This window comes from Diplotaxodon limnothrissa, linkage group LG23 (genome assembly GCF_057381915.1).
Source record: "Diplotaxodon limnothrissa isolate DT_005_m linkage group LG23, D_limnothrissa_male_GT1.1, whole genome shotgun sequence".
NCBI lineage: Eukaryota > Metazoa > Chordata > Actinopteri > Cichliformes > Cichlidae > Diplotaxodon > Diplotaxodon limnothrissa.
The window spans coordinates 19,615,808-19,629,451 of NC_140617.1; the positions used below are offsets into that span (position 1 = coordinate 19,615,808).

At 39.5% G+C, this 13,644-nt stretch overlaps 1 protein-coding gene across 1 annotated transcript; it reads left to right on the forward strand.

Moving 5' to 3' along the window:
* Nucleotides 1-272: 272 nt before the first annotated feature.
* Nucleotides 273-5,460, forward strand: LOC146607909 (hydroperoxide isomerase ALOXE3-like). The gene is made up of 10 exons (XM_085348625.1): nucleotides 273-419; nucleotides 638-842; nucleotides 1,001-1,085; nucleotides 1,228-1,344; nucleotides 1,429-1,532; nucleotides 2,176-2,272; nucleotides 3,968-4,086; nucleotides 4,173-4,273; nucleotides 4,964-5,134; nucleotides 5,281-5,460. Exons 1-10 carry the CDS (start codon nucleotides 273-275, stop codon nucleotides 5,458-5,460), a joined length of 1,326 nt encoding a protein of 441 aa, XP_085204751.1.
* Nucleotides 5,461-13,644: the final 8,184 nt, after the last annotated feature.

The following is a 13,644-nucleotide window of genomic DNA, read 5'->3' on the forward strand; positions in this document are numbered from 1 at the left end:
GATCTCACCAGAGATGACAGTTTCATTTCAAAGGACACTCCCACAAAATTGTGCATAAATAGAGACATCAGTACTGCTACATGAGCAGAGCAGTTCATCAAAGGAACTTCTTGGTGACATTAGAAGAGGTAAGACAGATAACTTTTGAAAGGATTTCAGTCAGTGTCAGGTTTGGGATTAATTCATTGTCAAAAAAAAGAAGAAAGTCATAAAAAATATATTATTAGAATTCTTTAACCATCAGGATTTTTGTTTTACTTTCAGGGGTGAAAATGGTTGATTATGAAGTTATTGTGCTCACTGGCAGTCTGGGCTTTGCCACCACTTTTGACAATATCTACATTAAGCTGGTTGGCCTTAATGGATCGAGCAAACGCAAATGCCTGTGGAGCTCCATGCCATCTTTCTACAGTGGTGCAGTAAGTCAGAAATACCCATCTCCATGTTTAAATGTGTGTCATGCTTGCTGATCTTTGGCTAAATTAGATTAAATACTGATTTATTACATCAAATACACCAATTTTTTCCCACCATTAAAGTAAATGTTTTATAACGTTACAGCCTAGCTCCCGATTATAATATGTATGTAATCTTGATCACTTGTAAATGTTCCAAAGCTGGTGTGTCATTACTCTAGGTGTCACGTTTTACTGTGACCTGCCCAGTCTCCCTTGGAGAGCTTTTGCTGATCGAGGTAGACAAAGAACATCGGTTACTCCTCCCAGACATGTCTTGGTATGCAGCCAAGGTAGAAGTGACTTCCCCTGAAGGAGACACCTACCACTTTCCTATCTACCAATGGATCACCAACAGCGATGTTCACCGCTTCAAAGAGGGAGAAGGTTTGTGGAAACATGCTTGCCTGACATCATGCATGTAATTTACTGATAACATGAAAGATAAAAACAGAAAGATAAAGTATAAAGAATAATGACAAAATTCAAACCATACTATATTTAAAGGTAATTGCTGTAAAACAGTACACATTTCTATGTTTAAGCTCTCAGAGCCTCTCAAGAAAAAAACAGTCTTCTAGCCAAGTACAGTCGGCAGGAAGAGCTGGAGAAGCAACAGCAAGTCTATTGGTAAGAGTGCTGAGCTGTTATTTTAACATCTAATAACTAAAGCTAATAACATTATCCACCTCTGTGTTTATTCTCAGACACAGGCATTGTTTGTGAATGGGGACCACCCGCATCCTTTATGTCTTAAAACTTTTTTTTTCAGCTGGGAAAAAGAGGGAATTGCACACTGCATGAAGGCAGACAATGCCCAGTCACTGCCCTATGATATCCGCTTCTCTTTAACTAAGACTGCAGAAATGACCTACATTTCAGCCAAAGGGTGAATGCCTTAACTATCTATCTATAGATACAATGTAATTATTAAATTCATCTTAACACAAACTGTTGTATCTTTACTTTATAGACTGGGGCAAATGGGACTAATGCAAATATTGGAGTGGAAAAAGGAATTTACTCGTATGGAAGATATTAGTCTCCTGTTGCGTATCCATCAGACTAAAACATCAGGTAATGAAATGATCATTAAACTACAGGGAGTGCAGAATTATTAGGCAACTTCCTTTCCTTTGGCAAAATGGGTCAAAAGAAGGACTTGACAGGCTGGATTGTGGCTGGATTGGTAAAGGGCAGAGAGCTCCAGTCCGACTCAGACGCCAGCAAGGTGGAGGTGGAGTACTGGTTTGGGCTGGTATCATCAAAGATGAGCTTGTGGGGCCTTTTCGGGTTGAGGATGGAGTCAAGCTCAACTCCCAGTCCTACTGCCAGTTTCTGGAAGACCCCTTCTTCAAGCAGTGGTACAGGAAGAAGTCTGCATCCTTCAAGAAAAACATGATTTTCATGCAGGACAATGCTCCATCACACGCGTCCAAGTACTCCACAGCGTGGCTGGTGTGAGATTATTCTGTTATCATATGTTATCTTATATCTGTAGTTAAAGTAGTTGAATTATGTTAACTGCTGTAGGTCATATAATTTCCTTTAGTTTAGATGGTGTGCTGTGTATGTAGTTTAGTTCTCATTATACTTTTGGGTTAAAAGAACATATTCATTTTGTAGTTCAATAGATAAAGTGTGCATCACTTTGTATCCTTGATCTGCTGTGAATGTCTCACACTGTTCTTGACATGTTTTACTGCTGAATCATGAAAAGAAAGGTTGTATGCAGGAGACTCTGTGTCTAGGACAGGGGAGACAGACCACATTCCATGCCCCCACCTTTACAGAGAGCAGAAAGACAGGGAGTCGAGGTCATAACTTAGGCGCCGTAGCAGAGAAAGAATGTGAATGTTTAGGTTTTTACGACTAGGTGGGGGCCACTAAAGGCTATAAGAGCTTGAGTAACCCTCCACCATTTTGAGACATGCGGTAACCCTCTGCAAGCATCTCTCCCGTCCGGACGTTCTAATGCTCTTAAGTGTTGAATTGTATGGAAATAAATGATTGTTGATTGAGCATTTATACACTGAGTATTGTCCTTCCTTCAGCCCAAAGATTAAAAGAATTGGGAGATTTCAACACTGGCAAGAAAGGGTATAAAAGAAGAAAAACTAATGACATGGCCTCCTTGTTCACCTGATCTGAACCCCATTGAGAACCTGTGGTCCATCATCAAATGTGAGATTTACAAGGAGGGACAACAGTACACCTCTCTGAACAGTATCTGGGAGGCTGTGGTTGCTGCTGCACGCAATGTTGATGGTGAACAGATCAAAACACTGACAGAATCCATGGATGGCAGGCTTTTGAGTGTCCTTGCAAAGAAAGGTGGCTATATTGGTCGCTGATTTGTTTTTGTTTTGTTTTTGAATGTCAGAAATGTATATTTGTGAATGTGGAGATGTTATATTGGTTTCACTGGTAAAAATAAATAATTGAAATGGGTATATATTTGTTTTTTGTTAAGTTGCCTAATAATTATGCACAGTAATAGTCACCTGCACACACAGATATCCCCCTAAAATAGCTAAAACTAAAAACAAACTAAAAACTACTTCCAAAAACATTCAGCTTTGATATTAATGAGTTTTTTGGGTTCATTGAGAACATGGTTGTTGTTCAATAATAAAATTATTCCTCAAAAATACAACTTGCCTAATAATTCTGCACTCCCTGTATATTTTATGTGTTGTCGGACAAAGTTGTGATATAACCTGTGGATGATGTCCCAAAGCTTGAGTCCATCATCTCTGTAGTAGAAGCTTGGTACATCTTTCAATCCACACTCTTCAATATCATCTGGGATACAGAGGGAGGTGTAGGTCACGGTGGCCAGTGATTTCTTCAGGATTTCGGCGGCACCCTTTCCACCAGAAGCTGTAAACTAGTGAATAGTCAAGGCACAATTAGAGGATACTACATGATACTTAAAAAGAAGATATATTGGACTATTTATACCTTAGCAAAAGATCCATTCTCAGAGATCAGAAGGTCCCGAGCTAAGTAATTGATCTGAAGAGTGTAGCGAGTGCAAGGTCTGAGAAGCTGACGGAAAGAGGAAAATTCATTAAGAAAAAATCTTGTTCCTTTCTTTTCGGATGATTTATACTGTATAAAAAGGAAAATAACTCCTTCCCAGTTTGTTCTCCACACACAGGAAAGGCCTTGCACTTTGTGCTTGGTTTGTACTTTGTAATTATATGCAGTTATTCATGCAACCATGTTTGCTATTCATCCATTCACAAAGGCTTACCAAAACAAAATAGTTCCTCAGGCCTTCCCAGTAAATAGTTTCCCTTTACATACCAATCTCTCTCTCAATGTCAGTGGTGGGAAATAAACTTGATAAGAGGAGTAAAAACTCTAATTACAGAGTGGAAATGATTTTCACACATTTTATATACTTGATAATCATCTGTTATTATAGTTCTTTTTTTAATTAATGTGCATAGAAAGCTACAGGGAAACCAAAAACAATGTTTGAATGTGTCCCCATTTGTCCAAAGGTTTGTGGAGCCAGTACTCACCCACTACGAGATTGATGCTGATGTCCAGGAAGACCATGAACTGCAGAACTGGATCAAAGAAATTTTTGAACATGGATTCCTTTCAAATAACAATTCAGGTGATGATAATGTGAATGTTGAATATTATCATGAAATAGTTTTAATTGAATTTATGTGTTGACAGTTTATTCTTTTGTATTTATAGGAATTCCACAGAAATTCACCACTAAGAATGAGATGGTCAAGTTTGTCACCATGGTGATCTTCACTTGCTCCGCCCAGCACTCAGCTGTCAACTCTGGACAGGTGAAGCCTTTTAATTTACCTCAGTTAAAAGTGATTGTGTATTGTTCAGAGAGTGTGGTTGACCTTGTTTTTCGGTGAAAACACAACATCCAGCGCAGAATCAGCTTTCTGGAATTTCCTTATCTGGATGATTGAGCATATATCAAGCAGTGAATGGTATTTGACTTTTCCCCAGTCCCCAGTCTGCCCTCTGTCTGGCCAAAAGCTCAGCCAGTGATTCATCAAAGACAAAAGTGACGTGTGAATGTTTTTGCTACAAATTTGTCTGACTGGGATTGAAATTTAAATCGACATTTTACACCTTCATTTTCTTTGTCCTGGTGCCTATAATAGTTCAGCCATCAGGCTAGTTGACATCATGTAATGTTAGCTACCCCAAATTCACTAACTGTTCAAGCATTGGTGATATTCAGCTTTGCATCTTCATTTAACAGTCTAGCACTGCTGCACATTTTTGCAGGGTTTTTTTTCTCAAGATAGGAACTTGCCAGCTGATTTTCTGCTACCTATTTAAACCTCATAAATCAATTATAAATACTGGATTTTAAAGAACTTAACACATGGGAGAGCAGCCACATTTTATTGTATTGTTTTTTTAATGTGATGGTTTTTAATGTCACATTCTGGTGTTTCAAAGCTATACTTCACGCCTATTAATAGATATATTTATCCATTACTTTCTCAATGCAGTATGACTTTGGTGGCTGGATGCCCAATAGTCCTACCTCCTTGCAGCTTCCCCCACCAACAACAAAGGAGACAGCAACTGAGAAAACAATGTTGAACACATTTCCCAGTGTTAACACCACAGTGCATGCCATGGCCACCTTATGGCTACTCAGCAAGGAGTCATCTGACCGTGTAAGTGCTCTGCAAAGGCTTTATAAAAGACAAAGATCATCATGCATGTGTGTATTTTATGTAATGCACAATAAGAGCAAAGAAAAAAAATGCCCATAGTTGAACAAAAAGTAATTGGTTAGTTGATCTAATGTCAATCTTACCAGGTCCTACTTGGCCACTTCCCTGAGGAGCATTTCACTGATAAATTTCCTCGCAAAAAGATAATGGAATTTCAAGAAGAGCTCCAAAGGCTGAGTGCAGAGATCAAAACCAGAAACAAGGATTTGGACCTTCCATACACATACCTGGATCCAAAAGTGATTGAAAACAGTGTGTCCATTTGAATATTAGAAAGTGTGTTCTCCTTCATTTTCATATCAACAAACAGGAGGAGAGGGAGAGCGGTGATTCTTCTGGTTTGGCTTTTGTTTCACATCATAATCTAAAAACAGCTTTTAAGCTTATGAACAGGAAAACTATGTCAAGATTCGAGTTTTTGAGGAGGAGACAAACGACTGCATGGTCTCAGTAGATGTCAGAATAGTGATTTTTATTATACATATGTACATATGGGGAAGATGAGCATCACAAGCCTTTACGAGCTGATCTCCCCCGAACAGTCTCTTCACAAGGTTTTTATTGCAATGTTGACGTCAAGTCACATGATAAGTATCAGTCAGTTCTCACTCCTATGTCCTTCTATGGCTAAGAACAACAACATCTTCCAGATGTTTCCACTCCGGTTTTCTGGGAACTTAACCAATAGTGTGTTCATGAGTGTGTATTTTGTGAGTGTATGTCCAACAGGGATCATGTCCTGAGACGACCTCCCTTTCCTTAATAAGTGTGTATGTGAACGTGCGTGTTTTACATAACTCTGTATGTGCATGTTTGTGTAAGCCTGCCAGTGACTGCAGGAGGCCCAACTGGACCCTCTATCACTGCTACAGCCAACAAGGTTTTAACCACTGGTTACATTTAACACCAGGAAATTTAGATTAGACTTTGGAAGAAAACATCTAATATAGCTGGCATTGTTCTGTAAAACAATCTCTGGAGAGGTGAAACCAAGGACAAGTTGTACCAGAATTAAGAGAAGAGAAAAGTAGAGAAGAACAGAAACTGTTTATGAGAGAAAGCATACCACATGATCTGTCTAACATGATGGTGGCAGCATGGTGGAATGGGGAAATGTGGCTGCCATTGAAACTGGGCCACTAGGGCGCAGTTTATAATGTGCACATTATAAATAACAATGTCGGAGTCTGATCGGACAACGCAGACAAAGGCTGCGAAAGTTATTAGATGTTGCTTAGCAGTGCAAATGGATAATGACTCAAAACATCCTGCAAAAGTAACCCAATTTTTTTTAAGATAAAGAAAAAGCATATTCTTCAATGGTGAAATCAGTCAACTCATCTTAACCCAAAAGAGCAGCTTTTCCATGATTAAATACAAACCTGAAAGTAGAAAGACCCACAAACAGACAGCAACTCAAACGGGATCCAAAAAGGTTCTTGCAGAAAAACTGTCCTCACATTCACTATTGTGTTAATTTCTCCAGTTATTTTTGAATTGTGTCTGCAATTGAGTGACTGTGTATAAAAATGACTGTAATTCCTAAAAGTTGATGAAGAATTAACACAAAACTGCTTGAATTATAGCTGAAAATATGAACTTCAATTACATTTTAATTGTTTGATTTACATGTGGTGGTGAATGTGGTCTACAGAGGCAAAGCTCTCACTGCACCTCACAATAACACACACAGTCCTGTGGAGGAGTATAGGAGGGGAAGCAGGGACAGGACTACATACGTTATAACCACACAGATAGTATTGAAGACAGAACAGAGAGAGAGCAGGTGGACATGGAGACATGACCGGAGGAACAAAGGTAAACAAACATGGGAACAGTGATGGCAGAACAGAGACAAGACTAGGACAGACTGGACACAATATAAGAACATAATCGAAAACATAATCACTCAAGAACTCGAAATATAAATAATGAAAACTAAGAGACTCTAGAAGAAACTGAACTCAAGACTAACTAATAGAGAAAACTAATACACAACTAGAACATGAAAATCTGTCCATTCCAAGAGAACAAACTCTCCCCGCCTTCCTTAACATGGCCTTTGGTAAGTAGTGCTAATGTTTATATTCTCTTGTTCCTTTTTTTTTACTTTATATCTTTTACTTTTTGTCCAGATTTTTGTAAAGTTTGTTTATAAAAAGACTTGAGTGGTTTAGAGACTGTTTGGCCAGTTTGTCACCAACATGGGACTGAATTATACCGTGTATAAAGATCTTAGCAGTATCCACGGGGAGGCAGCCTCTGATGATGATACTTCAAACTGAAATGTGAACAGAGAATAATATACATTTTTAAAGCTCACCTTACAATTTAAGTCATCTCAATGAAAATGTCTGTTCTAACAGATTATTTTGAATTATATTCAGAAGAGTAAACCTTTAGTCTTATATCAAGAGTAAGAGAAGACTGGTCAAGCCACCTCATGAATCTTCCCATTCCTAACATTATTATGTTCTTCACTTTGTGTGTTTTTTAAGTGTATACATTACAGTATCATTCATACATTTGCACATTTTTGCCATGACACACTCATTGATGTAGAGGCTAAATAACAGAAGGTCTAAGTTTCATCTGAGCTTTCATGACACATGTAGTGCAAAGATTTGACACCAAAGAGAGGCAGAGCAATCGAGACACAACATGAGGACTGGGAGACCATGACATGTCCTGTCAGGTATAAATTCAATCTGACTGGAAACTTTAAAAAATATGTATTCATAGCTGCTAAGTTTATACTAATAGGAAAGGTTTATGAGCAGCATGAATGGTAGTAGGAAGTTCTCCTAACAGAGAAACGAAGTGCCCACTAAAACTGGGCATACACTGTGCGATTTTTGGCCCATTTTGACCAGATTTTTCAGTCATGTCTTGGCCTTAATCGTGTGTCATGCATCGTGTAGTATACATTCAATTCAAATTCAACTCAATAAAATTTTATTGATCCTGAAGTTTGACCCCAAAGGAAATTGGGTTAAGGCTGCCGACCGTTTGCCAGCGCCATCTTACCCTTCCAACCATACATACATTACACAAACATGACATGGGGAAGACAGGTCAGAGAGGTATAACAATGGAAAATGCACAACATGAGGAAAGACGAGGAGAAAAAAAGAGCTCCCCCCAGACTGAGCTGCAACAGGGAGAACAGCTTAAGAACAGCAAAAAACACCTCAGCACATGAATCAGCACATCTCACAACAAAGAAGACATAAGCTTTGAAGGTCTGTGTCAGTGTACGTGCGTATGTGTGACTGTGTGTGTGTGTTCAATGTTCAGCTGGGAGAAAGTGTCCCTTCACTCAATTAGGCAAAAGTCAATCTTCAGCCGACGAGGGGGGCCTTGAATGAGAACGGAGAAAGTCACAACGCAGTCTTGTTATCTAAGGAGAATTTGTTATTCCCGTCAGCTTTTGCCTTGAGCATCCAGCTGGCGCCAGAGGGGCCTCATGAGATGAAGATCGTAGTTGTTTTGGTTAGTGCGAACAAAGTGCTTCCAATTTTACAGTTGGTCTAATGTCCGTCACTGGTCACCAGGTCTCTCAATTCCTGTTGTTCTTCTTCAGTATCTTATCCATATTGCAGAGCCATGAGCTTCTCCAAGATCTTGTCGATATTGCGTTTAATAAACACAGTCCGAGTACTTACAGCCCTGCCCATCGTCTATCGTGTCGGGCAGCCTTGTGGGATTTTGAGAAGAGAGAACATGGGGTAACAAAACACCTCACAACCGGCTCCCGGTCATCAATTGTATAGTCGCAAGAAAATCAAAGTGGTTGTCCTTCGTGAGGGTGTCAACGTGGCCTCTCACACTGCGCACGCACAAACTCAGAAATGAATGTGAAAAAGATGGAGTAGCATGGCAGTGCAGGGTGTGATCTGGACACAAGTGATGGATGCCCAACTTGTAGAACTTTGGCAAGCTCATCTCAGGCTTTTCAATGTGGCCTCAAAATTATCACGACTACAACAACTGTGAAAAGAGTTGGATGGACATAAGATAAGATAAGATAACCTGTATTAGTCCTACACGTCGGAAATTTGTTTTGTTACAGCAGTGGATGAAGTTACATGGAAAATTAGAAAAAAAGAAAAACACTGGAATAAGATATCAATAGATACTGTACACAACTGTACACAATAGAATAGAATAAAATTAAATAAAATACTATATACAATTGAATAAAATAGAATACAATTGCTGCTCGGTTGCAGTTGCCTGGTCAATGTTTTTCGTTAGAGTAAGAGACAGATTTTGTGTTATAAGTTTCATGTTATGGACGCACAGCGTGAGCACTCAGGTAGCATCACAGCATCGGGCCGTGTAGTGTGAGACCCTGCATCGTAACATATGAACTTCTAGCCCCTGTGATTCAGTGACACAGTTTGAGCAGGATTTAAACAACACGACTGAAAAAATCTCACAGTACAGTGGGATGCAAAAGTTTGGGCAACCTTGTTAATAGTCATTATTTTCCTGTATAAATTGTTGGTTGTTACAATATAAAAAGGTCAGTTAAATATATCATATAGGAGACACACACAGTGATATTTGAGAAGTGGAATGAAGTTTATTGGATTTACAGAAAGTGTTCAATAATTGTTTAAACAAAAAACAAAATTGTTTAAACTTTTGCATCCCACTGTATATGCCCAGCTTAAGGAAACTACAGCAGTCTATAACAAAATCTTGTTCTTTCCACAACGCTGGATGAATGACGATTTCCTCATAACTTCTCTGGTTTAAAGATAACTTCCTGTTGGAATAAACAATAACTTATTCGTTGCTTGTTTGGAGTACAGTACATTTGCTAAATTTCCTTGTTTCTTTTTGTTTTGTTGTTTATCGTTTCCTCTTTTCCTCTTCATAGTTTAATGGGGTTTCACCTGCTTCTTGTTAGTTCCTTGTGTAATCATTCACATGTCGGTTGTTATTGCAGTGTATTGCCAGTGTAATGAATTGTATTAACTAACATATCAGAAAAAGCTTAAACTATTAACATTTTTTCGTAATTCTGCATTAATAATTCTCATTAATAATTCTCATTAATAAAGTTACTGACTCCAAAGATCAAACAGGACATACAATAAGACAAACTGACATTTTTTTTTATTATTATTTATGTCACGATCCTGGGTCTTATGACCCAGTGTTTTGAGTTTTAGTTCATTTTGATGTTTTAGTTTATGTAAGCCCTTCAGGTTCCTAAGTTCATTTGTTATCATGCTTAAGTGTTTCTAGTTCTTATTATTTCCCCCTCGTGTTTCCAACTATGGTAAATCTCCCCTGCTCTTCATGTGTTTCATGTCTGTGTCTTACATTGTGAAGTTTGGGTTGTCATGTCTACGTCTCATTATGTTTCCTGTTTTATTTTGAAAGAGGTCCTGTGTTCCTGCATTTTGTTTTACTCTTCCCCTGTGGCGTTGTTATGTTCATGTTGATCTACTGTGCCTTTCTGTTCCATGTTTCAGATCCCTATGTTCTGTCTCCCCCAGTCTGTTAAGTCCACATGTCTTGAGTTCCGTCAGTGTGTTCCCTGTTTTACTTTCACAGTCTGTTCTATGTTAATGTTTCTAGTTTTGCTTCCCTTGCCTCGTCCTGCCTAATTACTCTCAGCTGTGCTCTCCTCCTGTGGCTCATTCCCCTTCGTTATCCCTCAGTGTATTTAAGCCCCATGTTTCTCTTTGTCAGTGTTGCGTCCTCCATCATAGCTGTGTGATTTTTCCCTGTGGCTCCTTGTGCTTTAGTTTTCCCAGTTTAGTTTATTTTGTATTGTTTTTCGTGTCCCACTCCACGCCAGCAATAAAGCTGTGTTTTTTGAGTTTACCTTTTGTCTCTGTGAGTTTGCGTTTGGGTCCTACTTTTGCCTGCACACAGCCATATTGTGACAATTTAGTTCACAATTTAATTTATATACTAGCAAAAACTGGTTGTAGCACTGACAGGGACCCTTTGTGAAATCACCAAAATGTTATCTGTACTGTATATAAACCGAATCACGGGAAGAAAAACAACCCCCTTTGTCTTTTTTTTGCTAAAGAACGATTGATGAAGAAGCTGAATACTGCTGAGAAACCACCAAGTCAAAGTCCCGACCTTTCAGTGGAATTTTGCAGCAGCTGAAGTACACTCAACAAAAATATAAACGCAACACCTTTGTTACTGCTCCCATTCCCCATGGGATGGACGTAGAGACCTAAAATTCATTCCAGATACACAATATAACCATCCCTCCCAAACAGTGGTCACAAATCAGTCCAAATGTGTGGTAGTGGGCACATCTGCTATATTGAGATAATCCATCCCACCTCACAGGTGTGCCACATCAGGATGCTGATCTGACATCATGAGTAGTGCACAGGTGTACCTCAGACTGCACACAACAAAAGGCCACCCTGGAATGTGCAGTTTTGTCTCACAGCAAAATGCCACAGATGCCACAAGCAATGAGGGAGCGTGCAATTGGCATGCTGACAGCAGGAATGTCAACCAGATCTGTCGCCCGTGCATTGAATGTTCATTTCTCAACCATAAGCCGTCTCCACAGGCGTTTCAGAGAATATGGCAGCAAATCCAACCGGCCTCACAACCGCAGACCTCGTGTAACCACACCAGCCCAGGACCTCCACATCCAGCAGGTTCACCTCCAAGATCGTCTGAGACCAGCCTCCCAGACAGCTGCTGGAACAATTGGTTTGCACAACCAAACAATTTCTGCATAAACTGTCAGAAACCGTCTCAGGGACGCTCAACTGCATGCCCGTCGTCCTCATCGGGGTCTTGACCTGACTCCAGCTCGTCACCGTAACAGACTTGTGTGGGCAAATGCTCACATTCGATGGCGTCTGGCACGTTGGAGAGGTGTGCGCTTCACGGATGAATCATGGTTCACATTGTTCAGGGCAGATGGCAGCTGAGAATGTCCCAGTTCTTGCATGGCCAGCATACTCACCGGACATGTCACCCATTGAGCATGTTCGGGATGTGCTTGACCGGCGTATACGACAGCGTGCACCAGTTCCCACGAATATCCAACAACCTCGCACAGCCATTGAAGTGGAGTGGACCAACATTCCACAGGCTACAATTGACAATCTGATAGACTCCATGCGACGATGTGTTGCACTGCATGAGGCAAATGGTGGTCACACCAGATACTGACCGGTTCTGGGTCCCCAGACCCCCAATAGCACAAAAAACTGCACATTCCAGGGTGGCCTTTTGTTGTGGGCAGTCTGAGGTACACCTGTGCACTACTCATGATGTCAGATCAGCATCCTGATGTGGCACACCTGTGAGGTGGGATGGATTATCTCAATATAGCAGATGTGCCCACTACCACACATTTGGACTGATTTGTGACCACTGTTTGGGAGGGATGGTTATATTGTGTATCTGGAATGAATTTTAGGTCTCTACGTCCATCCCATGGGGAATGGGAGCAGTAACAAAGGTGTTGCATTTATATTTTTGTTGAGTGTAAGAAGTTCCTCCAACATATACAGGGGTATACACTGGCTGATCATAGTTTGGATTAATGTAATTGTTGCTGCTTCTCGGCAGACAGAAGACATGATCTGTTTGGCTGGAGATCTGCTACAGAAATGAAATATACACTGTAATTTTAATAGGTTATCCTACCAAATTCCTTTTATTCATTCATCCATTCCTCAATTGATTAAAACCTCCAGGAACAAACATTTTGGCCTCAATGTTGAACTGAGAAACTTTTGAACACTGAATGAATGACAGTTTCCTCATAACATCTCTCCCTGTTATCTTCTATCATATCTTTTCCTTGTTCCTCCTTTATCGTTTTTGTAGTTTAACTTATTCATACTGCCCCGTGTAATAGTCTAGTGTTCTGAAAGGTAGTTGCCATCATAACCTGGTCCTGTAAAGCCTAAACCATGAAGTCATGATGAGAAAATTGATTTTTTTTTAAACTTGAACTTTCTGAAAAACTCATCTCTAGAATAAGATTTTTTTAATTAAAATAAAATCTTCATTCCCTTAGAAAAAAAAAATCAATGATATGAGTAAAATTGAAAGTGAAATTAGACCTGTAATTCAAGTGCAAGGCCTTAATCTGTTTATTAAAATCTGATCTTTCACAACAGGTTTAAGGAAGTGTATGATTACTAGCACTGAGGCAGACAATAGATTGAAAGGTGTTTTGTTGATCCAACTGGCTGAGCAGGAAAACAATTTCATGTTTCATTGCTCATCTTTTGAACGAAAACAATACAGTGTTAATACCTACTGAAAAGCATTGCTTTTATTTATTATTTTTTACTTTTATTTATTTTTCTATTTGCAATAAAAGCATTAAAATGCAACTGCACTGATTCTGATTTCCAATGAGATCCTGCTCAGTTTGTTTCTGGTAACCTGCAGCTGATGCTCAGTCACACCTGTATTGAAATATGACC

Excerpts from the sequence above, each read along its gene's own strand:
- LOC146607909 (XM_085348625.1), top strand. The coding sequence starts at position 273 with ATGGTTGATTATGAAGTTATTGTGCTCACTGGCAGTCTGGGCTTTGCC. Across the intron at positions 1,345-1,428 it reads ACCTACATTTCAGCCAAAGG|ACTGGGGCAAATGGGACTAA; the intron begins GTGAATGCCTTA and ends TTTACTTTATAG. Across the intron at positions 4,274-4,963 it reads CAGCTGTCAACTCTGGACAG|TATGACTTTGGTGGCTGGAT; the intron begins GTGAAGCCTTTT and ends TTCTCAATGCAG.